A 12,807-nucleotide genomic window follows, 5' to 3' on the forward strand; every position below is an offset into this window, starting at 1 on the left:
CTCCATATTTGTAGGGACCGTGTGAGGATGACATGAGGTCATGTGGGCACCCAGTGGGTGCTCTGTCAATGTTGGCTTTCAAAAAAAGAAAAGAAAAGAAAGGCCAAGCAAAGTGCAGGATGGAATGCAAAAGCTACGGCAGCTTTTGAGGTTGGAAATCTGGATGTTGATGTGAAATGAAGAGCTTTTTGTAAACCCAGTTGGCAATTAGTTCTAATTTATAAAAGAAATCATTTGTGGCCCAAACAGAACATCCATGCCAGGCAGGAGCTGGGTCAACCTGGGACCCAGGGCTTCTGACTACCCTCCCAGAATTGTTTCTGCTCCAGCTGTAGAGTCTTCTATTCTGGATTCTTCTCCTGAGAACACCCTTACTCTCCGGGTTCTCATGAGCATCCTACAAATGCTGCTCACAGAGTGTCTACCATGTACTAAGTGCTTAGTGGAAATAAACTTCATCAGAATGCTATGAGGGAAGAAAGTGTCCCATTGTACAGATGAGCAAACTGAGGCTTGTCTCCAGCTGGTGAGTTTCCCTGCGGGGATTTGAACTGAGATATACCAGACCCCAGGGACCAGAGCCTAACCACCACTGCCTGCTTCCTGCTGGGCATCTCTGCAGCCTCATGCCTCCCCGTATTACCTTTCAGGCTCCAGGCTGGCTGGTCCATTCATCCTGGTGGTCAGCCCGACAGACAGAGGAAGCAGGAGGAGCTGACAGATGAGGAGAAGGAAATCATCAACAGAGTGATTGCTCGAGCTGAGAAGATGGAAGAGATGGAACAGGAGCGAATCGGGTGAGGCCCCACACTTCCCATCCATCTGGAGAGCCCCTGAGGCCTGAGGGCCAGCAGACTGCTGCTCAGGGGTGTGCTGGGGGGTGGGGCAGACTGCCTCGGGGGTTTGCCACTCCCCCCCGCCCCCGCAGCTGGCAGAGCTGGAATCCTTGTGGCACGAGGTGGGAGAGCTCAGGAAGGAGGAGACAGAATGGGCTGGGGACTGGCTTGGGAGAGGGGGCTTGGTGGCTGGGGGTGCCTTACAGAGTGGGAGCTCTGAGAGGGCAGTGCATTGGAGCCTGGGGGCCCGTGATTGTGAGCACAGGGCATCTGGGCCAATCTCAGCTGTGTAGAAATATGCTCTAGAGACACTGTAGACCAGAATATACAGCTGAGGGAGAGGTAAGGAGGAGAATGTCTAGGGACAGTATGTCAAATAGCGCATTTGCAGTGAATTTATATGAGAGAATGGCAGAAACAGATCCTGAAAGAGGGAGACAGCACAAGAGGGAGGTGGCAGAGGTTAACCAGGTGGGTCTGGACTCTGAAGAACGGGGGGCTCCATCCCAGCCTCCCCACTTGCCCTCTATGGGTCCTGGGCATGATGCTTCACCTCTCCGAGCCCCTGCTCGCTTGCTTGTTGAGCAGAGGACACGACAGTCTAGCTCACAAGACTGTTGCAAGCAGTAGGTGGGGTGAGGCACGTACACTTCCCAGACCCTGGTGACACTTCATTTTCATAAATGGTAAGAAGAAGGGAAAAAATAGAGTTTAGGAGGGTGGAGCTTTTTTGAATGTGTATGAGAGAGAAGCGAGGAATAGTGATAGGAGGCTGTGTGACGTGTGTCAGAGAGTGACAGAATCAGTGAGTGAGGCCAGGGCTAGAGAGGGAGGGGGCAGTATGTGGGTGGTCTTGCAAAGGGAGGAGTGGGTAAAATGGGGGTGACTGTGGGGGTAGGGAGGGGAGGGGGGACCGAGGGAGGGTACGGGTGTATGGGGGTCTCTTGGCACAGGTGGAAAACTGGCTGTCAGATTGCCAGACCCCCAGGGGGTCCTCCCAGACCAGGATCTCAAATGGACCTCCTCCTCCGCAGCCCCTTCCCCAGACCCTTCTGCCAGGGGTAGCCTTTGCCAATTGCCTACAACTGATGTGGGCACCGAAGTGCCTGTTTATCTCTCCACCCACATACTCAGCTAGGGGCAAACAAGAGTCTTGGGTGGAAAGTGGAAGTCGGTGCCTTTGGTCTGAGCCTCCACAGATCATTTTAGTCGGGGTGGGTTGGGGAGTGCTGCTGACAGACAACAGACACCTGTCATGGCCAGGGTCAGTGTCAGGCTCCACACCCTCCATCTGCTTACTCTGGAGGTAGCTGAAGGGATAAGTCTCCAGGGGCACGCTTATGGGGTTGCATTCTTATTTTGCTTTTTAGAAGGGAAACCAGAGTGGGGAGTTGTCCAGGCAGGAGGTCTATGAGTGTGTGTGTGTGTGTGTGTGTGTGTGTGTGTGTGTGTGTGTGTTCACCCAACAATGGGCCTCAGCCTTTTGAAGTGAGGGATATGGGTAATAAGGGTAAATGCTTAAAAGCAAAACTTCTCTCAGCCTTTTTCTGCCATAGCACTTACCACCGGGTAACATATTTTATATTTTACATAATTACTTCGACTATTGTATATCTCCCTGTTAGATTGTAAGATTACTGAGGGTAGATATTGTTTTGCCCGTTTTGTTCACTAGTAAATTCTTAGAGCCTAAGTACATGGTAGGGATGCAGTAAAATATTTGTTCAATGAGTGAGTGAACGTGGCAGACCCTGAGGCTCCAAATTTCTTTAGACGTCCCCTGTGGCCGAGAGGGTCCCGATTCCCAGGGAAGGCGCTCTGATTAGCTGGCTTGTGTCAGGGGCTGTCTCTCATCCAATCAGCTGTGTCGGGTGCCAGCCGTGTTGTACAAACATGGCAGGCAGGCTGCTTCGGGGGTAAAGTTATGGAGGTCCCTGTGGGCTGAGCAGATTCAAGCTTGAGCCTTCTAGAACAAGATAGATGGGTTCCCTGCCTTGTCCTCCATGTCTTATCATATCGCCCCAGCTAACTTGAGGATGTGGTAGAATAGCACGGTGGTTAATTCCTGGGGCCCCAGAGTCAGAGATACCTGGGTTCAAATTCCAGCTCTACCATGTCCTCTCTGTGTGACCTTAGGTAAGCCACTTTAACCTCCCCGTGCCTCAGTTTCCTCATCTGTAAAATGGGGTCAACATTAGCACCTAACTCTTGGTGAGTGTTTAATTAGGGTGCAAGGGGTTATCGTAGTGCCTGGCACAGAGCACATGCTCCATAAAGAGTGGCAGTCCTTTAAAGATGACTTTGCTGAGGAAGCTCAGTTTTTGACATTGGCCAAGGCCTCTATTCTAGAAAAATGCCCTGAGACTCCTGTTTGGCAAGCCCTGGAATTCCAGCAGCCCTGGCTTCCCTAAAGGGAATTTGAGAGGCTTCCAGGGAGGCTGGGGCCAAGCCCTTGAAGACAGAGTGTCCCTTCGCTGAGATGGTGTTCCTTCTGCCAGAGTGGGGGAGGACAGCCCCACGGGATTCTGGCTGTGGCTCTTTCCAGCAGCCAGTGCTCGCTGGTAGCATTGCCGGAGGCAACCCAACATGATTTGTGTCTTATGATCTCAAACCTGCCCTCATTCCTGTTCTCTCCATGCTTCCCTGGGAAGGGATCAGAGCGGACTCAGAGGAAAGCAAGATGACACATCAGGCACGAAGCAAGGCTGAAAACGGGGTGCCATCGGGGCTTCCACTTCAGAACCCAGGGTTCTCAGTCAATGAGCCTTTGGGGCCTCGGTCCCCCTCCCCCCATCTAATGAGGCGGGTCAGGCTGATTCTCAGGATCCTTCCTGCTCAGACTCTATAGTGGTTGGGTGTGTCTGATGGAGGACCTCATACCTGCTGTTGGCTGGCCCTCTCAGAGCTAATGAGCTCCTTCTAATGGTTAAAATTGCAGATGTACCTGAGAACCCTTCCAGGTTCGCACCAGCTCTGTGATGTGGAATCTTCTTTTCTATGAACTGAGGGAAAGCCATCTGGGAGGGGTGGGACATCATCATTAATAAACATCATAAAAGATCATCATCATACTAGGTACCATTTATTGAGCACTTACTATGTGCCAAGCACTGAATCTAAAACTTCCTGTGGATTAACTCGTTAACTGCTCCTCTCAACCTTGTCGAGTGGGTGCTATTATTGTCCTCCTTTTGCAGGTGAGGAAAGAGACTCAGAGAGGTGATTGGCCCAAGGTCACATAGAGCCAAGATATGCATTCCTGTCTGGCTGACCTTCAGAATTTTGCTTTTAATTCTTAGGTGTCTTTCCTGAAGGCTTGGCCCCAAATTCTTAGACTCTGAAGAACATGGAAATTTTAAAAGTTCAGGTGTGGAGGGGGACACTGTGGGACTGGAAGCTGGAGCCTGTTGGGTGCTGGTCTAATGGTTTCTTCCAGTTCTTGTTCGCCTGTTTGTACCTCCAAAGCTGTCAGTACTGGTCTGCGTGCTCCCAAGGCTCTGACAGATCTGGGGAAGAATCGCCCTCAGGCCTCCTAGGAGGCGCCTCCGTCCCTGGGGCACTTTGACTAGAGCTAGCCACCCCAGGAAGCCCCAGGCAAGCGGCAGACAAGAGCTGCTTCTCTCCTGGAAGCCTCTTTGCTTCTGTCCTGCGGGGGCGGGGGGGGGGTGTCTAAACCTTGCCTCACCACTCAGTCCACAACCCAGCTCTGCTCTCTTCAGCATCCCTGGAGGGAGAGATGATGACCAGCAGGGAAACTCATTAAACAGCCTCCTGTTGCCCCCTTGTCCCTTACTGAGGTGCTAAGTGGGATAGTGGGGTTTATTTTTCATGCCCTGACTGCTCTTTGCAGGAAAGGGAATGAATTCGAGGGAGATTGCTTGAATTATGTGTTGCTGTATAACAACCACCCAAAACAGTGACTTAAAGCAACAGCAGTTCTGATTTTTCATGATCCTGTGGGTTGAGAATTCGGGCAGGGCTCTGCTGGGTTGGTTTTCTGCTCCATGTGGTGTGGGGTGGGGTCACTCGCTCAGCTGCATTCAGCTGGTGGCTGGGCTGCCCTGCAAGGGCCACAAAAGCTCAGCTCTCATGTCTGTGCTTCAGCACTCTCTTTGTGGCCCACCCTCTCCGTGGGATCTCTGCTTTTTCAGTAATCTGGCCTGAGCTTTTACATGGCAGCTGGATCCCAAGAGAGCAAAGATGGAAGTTGCCAGGATTCTTAGCAGCTGGGTCTGGAACTGGCAGGGCATCACCCCTCCACGTTCTCTTTGAGAGGGAAAATAGGTCCCTTCTCCTTATGGAAGAGCGACTTAGGCCCCCACGGAAGGAAGGCATTAATGGCGGCCATCTTTGGAGACTCTACCACCTTATGCAAAAAGGCGAGTTTAATATAAGGATGGGGAGATATCTCAAGGGACCCAAGGGCAGAAACACAGCCTGGCCTCAGGAAAGTTTTTCTTCACATCCAACATGTTAGAAAATATACCCGTGCCATACCTGCCTGGATTTTATAGCTCTTCCTAGTCCTAATTCCAGATTCCTAGGGAAGGAAGTCCGATTGGGCCAGCTCACCCTGAGCACTCCCCTCATCCAGTCAGCTGTGGCCAGGGGTGCCAGGCCACACCAGCGTGGCTGCCGAGTGTGAGAAGGACCTTTGTGAGTTGGACAGACACCCATAGGATGTCCACCGGACTTTTGAAGGTATTAACTCTGCAGTTAAACATTTGCCTAGGAAAATCTGTTTGTGGTTTTTGTTTTGTTTTTACCCACTGGTAGGTCCCTCTGCATCCTTATATTTCTTTCTGCCCAGAGCCTCTCAAAGGCTTAGCTCACATATCCTGCCTGTGCCACGGGATAGGTAGCTGGGTGGCTTCCATTTGAGGTCATTTTCCCTAAACAGATGGGCCCCAAAAAGTAATTAGGATTTGTCATTAACCTTGGTGTCCAGATGATGTGATGGAGGAGGAAGGCAGAGAGACACAAGGGGACCTCTTGTTTGTTGACAGAATCCAACCTTCCCATCTCAGTTCCATCATCTCCTATGTTTTTGGCACAGAATTTTTCCAAAATGTGAACAGAGGGAGAATTGAGTAACAAGATGCATAACTTTGCTACATTGAATCAGGTTGACACACTGACAGTAAGCCAGATCATACTCTCCTCTTTCAAAAGGAAGACCACCCCCCACTGCTGCCTTCTTTTTTTTTTTTTTTTTTTTTTTAACCTGGAGTCCTAAGTGTTCTATAAATAGGATTCAGGGAGGTGTTTGTGCATGTGTCTTGTGTATTTTTTGAGAAGAAATATTAATAGATTTCACCAGACTTGGGGGGGGCTCTGAACCCTCCTATGTTAAGAATCATTGAGTAGTAGTACCTCAGTGTCCCCAAGAATTGGATTTCTAATGTCCTTTCGCAATAATACTTTATGCAGCCTGTTTTTGTAAGATGAACATGGAAGTCTTCTCAATTCCTTAAGTAGCCCAGTGTCTGGGATAAAACAGAAGAGATGAATACATGTTGGAGGGATAATTTGTGCTGAATGAATCGTAAACCCTAAGCCTCTCGTTGAATCACTTTGACCTCACTGCTTCCTAGACCTTATCTGTAAAAGGGGGAGTTGGACCATGGGGTCTCCAAGTCCCTCCAGCCCGGGGTTTTTCAGCCTTCATACTACATGCATTTGGGGACAGATCGTTCTTTGTGGTGTGTACTGTCCTGTGCATCGTAGGAGGTTTTTTTTTTTTTTAGCAGCATTCTTGGCCTCCGCCCACTGGATGCCTCTAGTAAACCCCCATCCAGCTAAGACAACCCCAGATGCCTCCAGCCATTGCCACACGCACCCTGCTGAGAACCGCTGTTCTAGTCCTGCTGTCTAGAAGAAAGAAGAAACAGACTTGAGAATTTTCCTGGTACCACGCTCAACTTCTAGGGAAATAAAGCAGTAGCGCCCTCTTACGAAGCTCCATGTACCCACACTGTGCTCGAAGCCTTATGTAGATTCCTTTATGTAATTTTCATAACAGCCCTATGCGCGAGATCACGTTATTATCATTCCCATTTTACATATGAGGAACCTGAGGCACAGAGAGGTTAAGCAACTTGCCCACGGTCACACGGTTAATAAGCGATAGAAGTGGGATTACAACCCCAGGCAGTCTGGCTCCAGGGCTAGAGTCTAACTCTGCTGTTCTGTAGAAAAGCAAGTATTTATTGCCAAGCACTATGGTAGGGACTTCCAAATATGTTATATCTCCTTTCATTTCCTTAATGTCCCCTCATTGAGAGACAGTCTGTTATCCCTGCCATACAGCCGAGAAAACCAAAGCTCAGTGAGGTTCAGACACTTGCCCAGGGGCACATAGCCTTTACATGGCCAAACCTGACTTTTGAACTTGAATCTGTCTCTCCACTGTATCCTATTGCCTTCTGGGGTGCAGGGAGGGAAGGAATTGACAGATGAGTTGAGGGATTTAAGTAAGTCAAGAATTGACAGGGTGTCTTGGATCTTCACTCAGGCTAACTGGTTCTGTCTCACACACTTCTTCCTTCAGTGGGGCAGTTCATGTCTCTCCACTGCAACAACCCTTGTCCCCTCCCCCACCTGGGGAGGGGATAGAAAGAGCTCCAACCATAAGCACTACAGTGAAACAAAGACTTCATCCTTCTACAACATCTGGACAGCTAGACCTGGCCTCCAGGGTCATCTCTGCCCCTCACGGGCTCTGTGTGCCTCAGTTCCCCATCTGTTAAGTGGGGGTGAATCATGGAACTGCTCTCACAGGTTATAGATGGCCTAAGGAAAAGAATGCATGTGGGGCTCCTGGGTGGTGCAGTCAGTTCGGTGTCTGACTCTTGGTTTCAGCTTGGGGTTGTGATCTTGGGGTCATGGGCTTGAGCCCTGCGTCGGGCTTTGCACCTGGTGAGGAGTCTGCTTGGGACTTTCTGTCCCTCTCCCTCTGCCCCTCCACCGCCTCAAATAAATAAATAAATCTTAAAAAAAAAAGAAGGAAAAAGAAACAATGCATATGGAGTACTCAGCACAGCACCTGGTAACCCTGACTATTCCAGGCTTTATAAGGACCCAGCACCTTGCCTGGCATTGACTGACTACCTTAACTCCTCTGTACCCTCCAGCAGTCTTTCTCTCTTGGCTCCCTTGTCTCCAGCTCTGAGCCGAGGTGACCCCTTCCCCGAAGAGCTGAGGCCTGGGCAGGAATCCCATTCACCCATCCATCAAGGAGAGAAATTAGGATCTACAGCTTCCCAGGTGTCGACAGCAATAAACAACAGTGAGAGTTAATGAGTCTGAAATGCTCGCATCCTGCATGCCCGCCGAATGGCGTCGTGATAGAGCAGCTCAGGCATTTTAGGATAGGCTTCTGAGAGATCTTGGCCATGGAGCCTCGGGCCAGCCTTCGTCAGAGCAGCTGTGTCCCCATTCACAGCAGACGATCTGATACTGACTTAAGGAAACGCCAAGTTTAGGGTAATATTCCCCCCACTGGGCAGTTAGGGTGAGGGGGAAAGCAGCACGATCTGGAATTGGGGTGTGTGTGTGTGTGTGTGTGTGTGTGTGTGTGTGAGAGAGAGAGAGAGAGAGAGAGAGAGAAAACAGAGGGAGAGCCAGAGATCCAGAGAGACAACATGACATCCACTCTCCCACTTCGCGCTGTTTTTATGAATTGTGTGTAATCACCACCCACCGCTGCTCTGAAGGCAGCCCCTCCGGCCCCATCCCGTCAGTGGCACAGCCCTGGCTTTTTGCCATTTCCCTCATGGATTGAGGAATCGCCCGCAGAGCCATCATGCCTCCCAGGCAGGGCACCTCGGCTCTGCAGCACGTCACATTAAGCCTACTTCCCAGGGTAACTGTGCATCCATCAGCCTTCTCCCCAACATTCATTGAGACGCTGCTGCAATATGTAGTTGACAGCTCAGAAGTGGTTGCCTGAATGTTTCTGAGGCCAGTTTGCACTTTTTGAGGGAGCTGAGCTTTAGGAACAGGCGATGTCAGTCCTCGATGTGGTTTCTTTCCTTGTTTGCAGAAGGTAGCTAAATGGGGCTAGGCTTTCTGCGAGCCGTGCATGGGAAGGCGCGTTCCACATGTAGGTGTGATCCCACACGGGTGTGTGAGCATGCACGGGTGTGCTCACCGGTGCGTGTGGACCTGTGCCTCTAGGGGTGTGCCCGTGGTGTTCACCTGGGTGGATACGTGCCATCCGTGTCCATTTCTAGTCATTGCAGCCCCTTCAAAGGCTTTTCAAAAGGCAGATTTCATGGGCAGATGATAGCATCCTGATAGAAAAAGTGTGAGTACAGGGAGTTATAAAAGCCACGGATATCCAGAAGAAATAATTAGCAGCAACCATTACTGAGTAGTTATCATGTTCCGGGCATTTTACACACGCTCTTATTTTATTTTTGCAACAACCCTAGGAGGTAAGGACTTTGTTTTCCCTAGTTTACAGATGAAAAACAGAGGCTCAGAAAAGTTAAGTAACTTTCTTGGGGTCCCAGAGCTAGGAAGTGGCAAAGCCAAATATGGACCCAGGCAAGCTCAGCCCAGAATTGGCACCCCAAGCCTTGCATCACTGCCTATTTCTAAATTCTGAAAGTGTGTGCATGCCTGTGTGTGTGTCTACCTGTGTGGAGGGAGTCTGCGTTTTCCTGGGGCTGAGCATGAGCACCGGGAGAAGGTGATTGGGATCCTGCAGAGTCCAAAGTTTGGCTTGTCTGTCATCCACAGCGAGGCAGAGAGATATTGCCCAAACCTTGCTCTGGAGAGCAGGGCGGAAGTCTGATTCAGACGTGAATCAGGGGGAAATAGGACCTGGGTGGCAGATGGAGCAGGAATGTGGGTGTGGTAGGCAGAATAATGCCCTCCCCTACCCCCCAAGATGTCCACATCTTAATCCCTGGAAACCTGAGGATCTGTTACCTTCCATGGCAAAAGGGACTTTGCATATGGGATTAAGTTAAGGATCTTAAGATGGGGTGGTTATCCAGTGGACCCAATGTAATCACATGGGTCCCTATAAGAGGGAGGCAGGAGGGTCAGAGTCACAGCAAGATTGGAAAATGCTGCACTGCTGGCTTTGAAGATGGAGGAAGGGTCATGAGCCAAGGACTACAGGCAGCTTCTAGAAACTGGGAAAGGCAAAGGAATGGATTTGCCCCTGGAGCCTCCAGAAAGAATACAGCCCTCCCAGCACCTTGACTTTAGCCCAGTGAAACCCGCGTCAGACATCTGGTCTCCAGTGGAACCCCTGTCAGACATCTGGTCTCCAGAACTGTTAAGGTAATAAATATATGTTGTTTTAAGCTGTTAAGGTTGCAGTGATTTGTTACAGTAGCAACATGAAACTGATACATGGGGCAGCTTCCCGGAACCTGCTATTGGGCGATGGGATTTCAAGGCCCTCCTGCTACTGTACTCTTAGCAGTACTGACTTAGACCCACTGGGGACAGTCCTGTAGTTTCCAGAGACCCAGTCCAGCTCCATGTGTAGACAAAGTCTGGGGACTTACCTGCTTCGTTCTGCCTGGACCCACTGCAGCATCTGAAACTCTCACTGCTCTGAGCATCTCAAGAGCTCCATTCTTATGTCCACGCGTTGTCTCAAAACGGGGGATGTGGAGCCTCCTCTACCTAAAGCCTCTTGATGCTATCCCATCAAGACCTGGAACGGAGTGGGCCCTGCCCACCCCTCCAGCCTCATCTCCCTCCACCCAGCGCATGAGCCATGCTGAGCGTGTGTCAGGGCCTTTGCATATACTATTCCCTCTTCTTCCAAGTGCTTTTCCTCACCCTCTTTACTGGATCAGCTCCTCTTTATCCTCAGGTCTCAACTCATTGGGTGTTTCCTCAGAGGCCCCTTCTTGACGGTTTCTGTCCCTCTCTTCTGCATTCTCCTGGCTGCCTATACTTGTCGTTCAGGGAACTTACTATGAGCGTGATTATGATGATCTATGTGATGAATTCAGTAGTGCCCGAGCCCTCTCTGCAGTGCCAGCTCCACGAAGGCAGGGACTCGCCTGTTTTACTCCCTGTTGGGTCCTCATTGTCTACTTGGCACGTGGCAAGTGCTCCATAAATATTTGAATGAAGGAGCAGCACATCTGCTTCCATTTGGATAGCAAGGTCGGACCAAGTTGGGAATCCACTTCCCGTCACCTCCAGGGGGGTTGTCTGCTGGGGCCCAGAGGAGGAGATGTACCCTTTCTGGTGCCTCTGGGAGCATCCTGGGAAATGGGAGATGTCACAGAGTGAACAGCAGCTCCCCTCCCCTTAAGCGCTCAGCCTGGTGATGGATGTTTCCTGGATGCAAGGCATGAGTGGTAGTCATAAAGTTAATCGGGCATGTAAAGACATAACTAGAGAGTGACAGGCACGTACGGTGTCCAGCTAATTGGGCTCTTAATGTGGATGCATTAGACTGGCAAACAAACCAGGCTGCCGATACAGAGAGGGCCTTCTCTTAGGCATGAAGGGACCTTCTATTTCAAGACACCAGGGGAAGTCTTGGTGTTTCAGCCTCAGGATCTGAGACTCCCTGACTGCTGCCTGTGGGAGGAAGCTTGAGCTGCAACTCATCTAACCCCTCACAGTAAAGTCTGGGAAAAGGGCCCCCAGAGAACAGAGGTTTTTCAAGCCTGTTTACTGGAGAGAAGGTAGGATTCAAACCCATGTCTTTTAACCCTGCCTTACCTGCTCTCGATCTTCAAAAATGCACTTTCTCTTCTAATATAAAGGCAACACACGTTCGTGGTGGGAGGTTAAGGAAGCATAGGGGAGGCCACCTAATCGGGTGCTTGAGGAGGGAGGGAGACAGAGGCATTAAAGAAGGAAAATTTAAAAAAAGAAGGAAATAAATGTTACTTATAATCCCACCACCCAGTGATTCTCACTGTGAATATTTGGGTGTGTTTCCTTTCTAAATTTTTTTTTGTCTGGTACACGTCATGAAGAGCTGCAGATGAGCATGTTCCAAACCCCAATTCACACCCTGACTACAGTTCTACATCCTGGGTTTTGGGGGGGTCTTTTTCCCCCCTTTAACATAATAAGGAGAGCATTTTCCCATGCAGTTTGCCCTACCGCCCCCTTCCTTCCTTCAGCCCTTCCCGGAGCATGGCCAGGAATTCACCAGCATCAGGACCATTCAGGGGGCTGCTCCAAAATACAGATTCCCAGACCCTGCCGCGATCCCACAGGATCATTGTCTGCATGCCGAACACTCTCCCAGGGTGATCTAGAAGCACCGTGAATTTTGAGAACCGCCCCCCATGCCGTGGCTCCCCACAGGGCTGCATACTCTAATACTGCTCACCGGGCTTCAGCAGACCCATAGCTGACGAGGTTGAGAGTCGGAGGGGCTCCGTGCCTCGGTATTCTTTCCAAAGGCTCCCTGAGTGATTGACATGCGCGGAGGGTTGCAGGCATCCTTCAGGATGCATAGAGTGTGCGCCTGCCAAGACTAGTAGGAACAAACATTCCTTCTGGGGTAAAGAAACGGAAATATTTTATCACCAGGATAAAGACCCATCTGTGATTTTGACTTAGCTTCCTGCAAAGTTTCATTTCTAAGTTTATGACCTTTGGCTGTGGCAGCTGTCTGTGTTGAGGTCCTAGCACAGGGAGCCGCAGAGAGGGTGTCCACACGAGCGGGCTGCAGGAAAGATCTTGGAGCAGCGACAAAGGTGCGCTCTTCCCAGCCCACGCGTGCTTCTATCCTTATTGGTCTCAGCCAAATTCACAAATAACAAGGGTCCCCAAGCTGAGACATCTGAATAATGATCTTAAATCTGTGGTTTTTCCGTGCCATTTGCTCTACCATAGGAGCTAATGAGACACTCCCCGTACAAGGCCTGTTAATGGGGCCTTTCGGCATTTAGGAGTGAACAGTGCAAGGAACAGGCATTTGGGGGCACCTGGGTGGCTCAGTTGTTAAGCGTCTGCCTTCGGCTCAGGT

The 12,807-nt window shown here is 50.4% G+C and overlaps 1 protein-coding gene across 8 annotated transcripts in view; it reads left to right on the forward strand.

The window, feature by feature from the left end:
* The window catches only part of RPH3A (rabphilin 3A), a 268,394-nt gene that overhangs the window by 213,689 nt on the left and 41,898 nt on the right, over positions 1–12,807 (forward strand). For all 8 annotated transcript variants that reach the window (XM_027575138.1, XM_027575139.1, XM_027575140.1 and 5 more), the window contains one exon: positions 651–797. In XM_027575138.1, coding sequence (XP_027430939.1) covers positions 651–797 — 147 coding nt within the window. The remainder of the gene's footprint in view (positions 1–650; positions 798–12,807) is intronic.

Source organism: Zalophus californianus, chromosome 14, assembly GCF_009762305.2.
Source record: "Zalophus californianus isolate mZalCal1 chromosome 14, mZalCal1.pri.v2, whole genome shotgun sequence".
In the NCBI taxonomy this organism is placed as follows: domain Eukaryota; kingdom Metazoa; phylum Chordata; class Mammalia; order Carnivora; family Otariidae; genus Zalophus; species Zalophus californianus.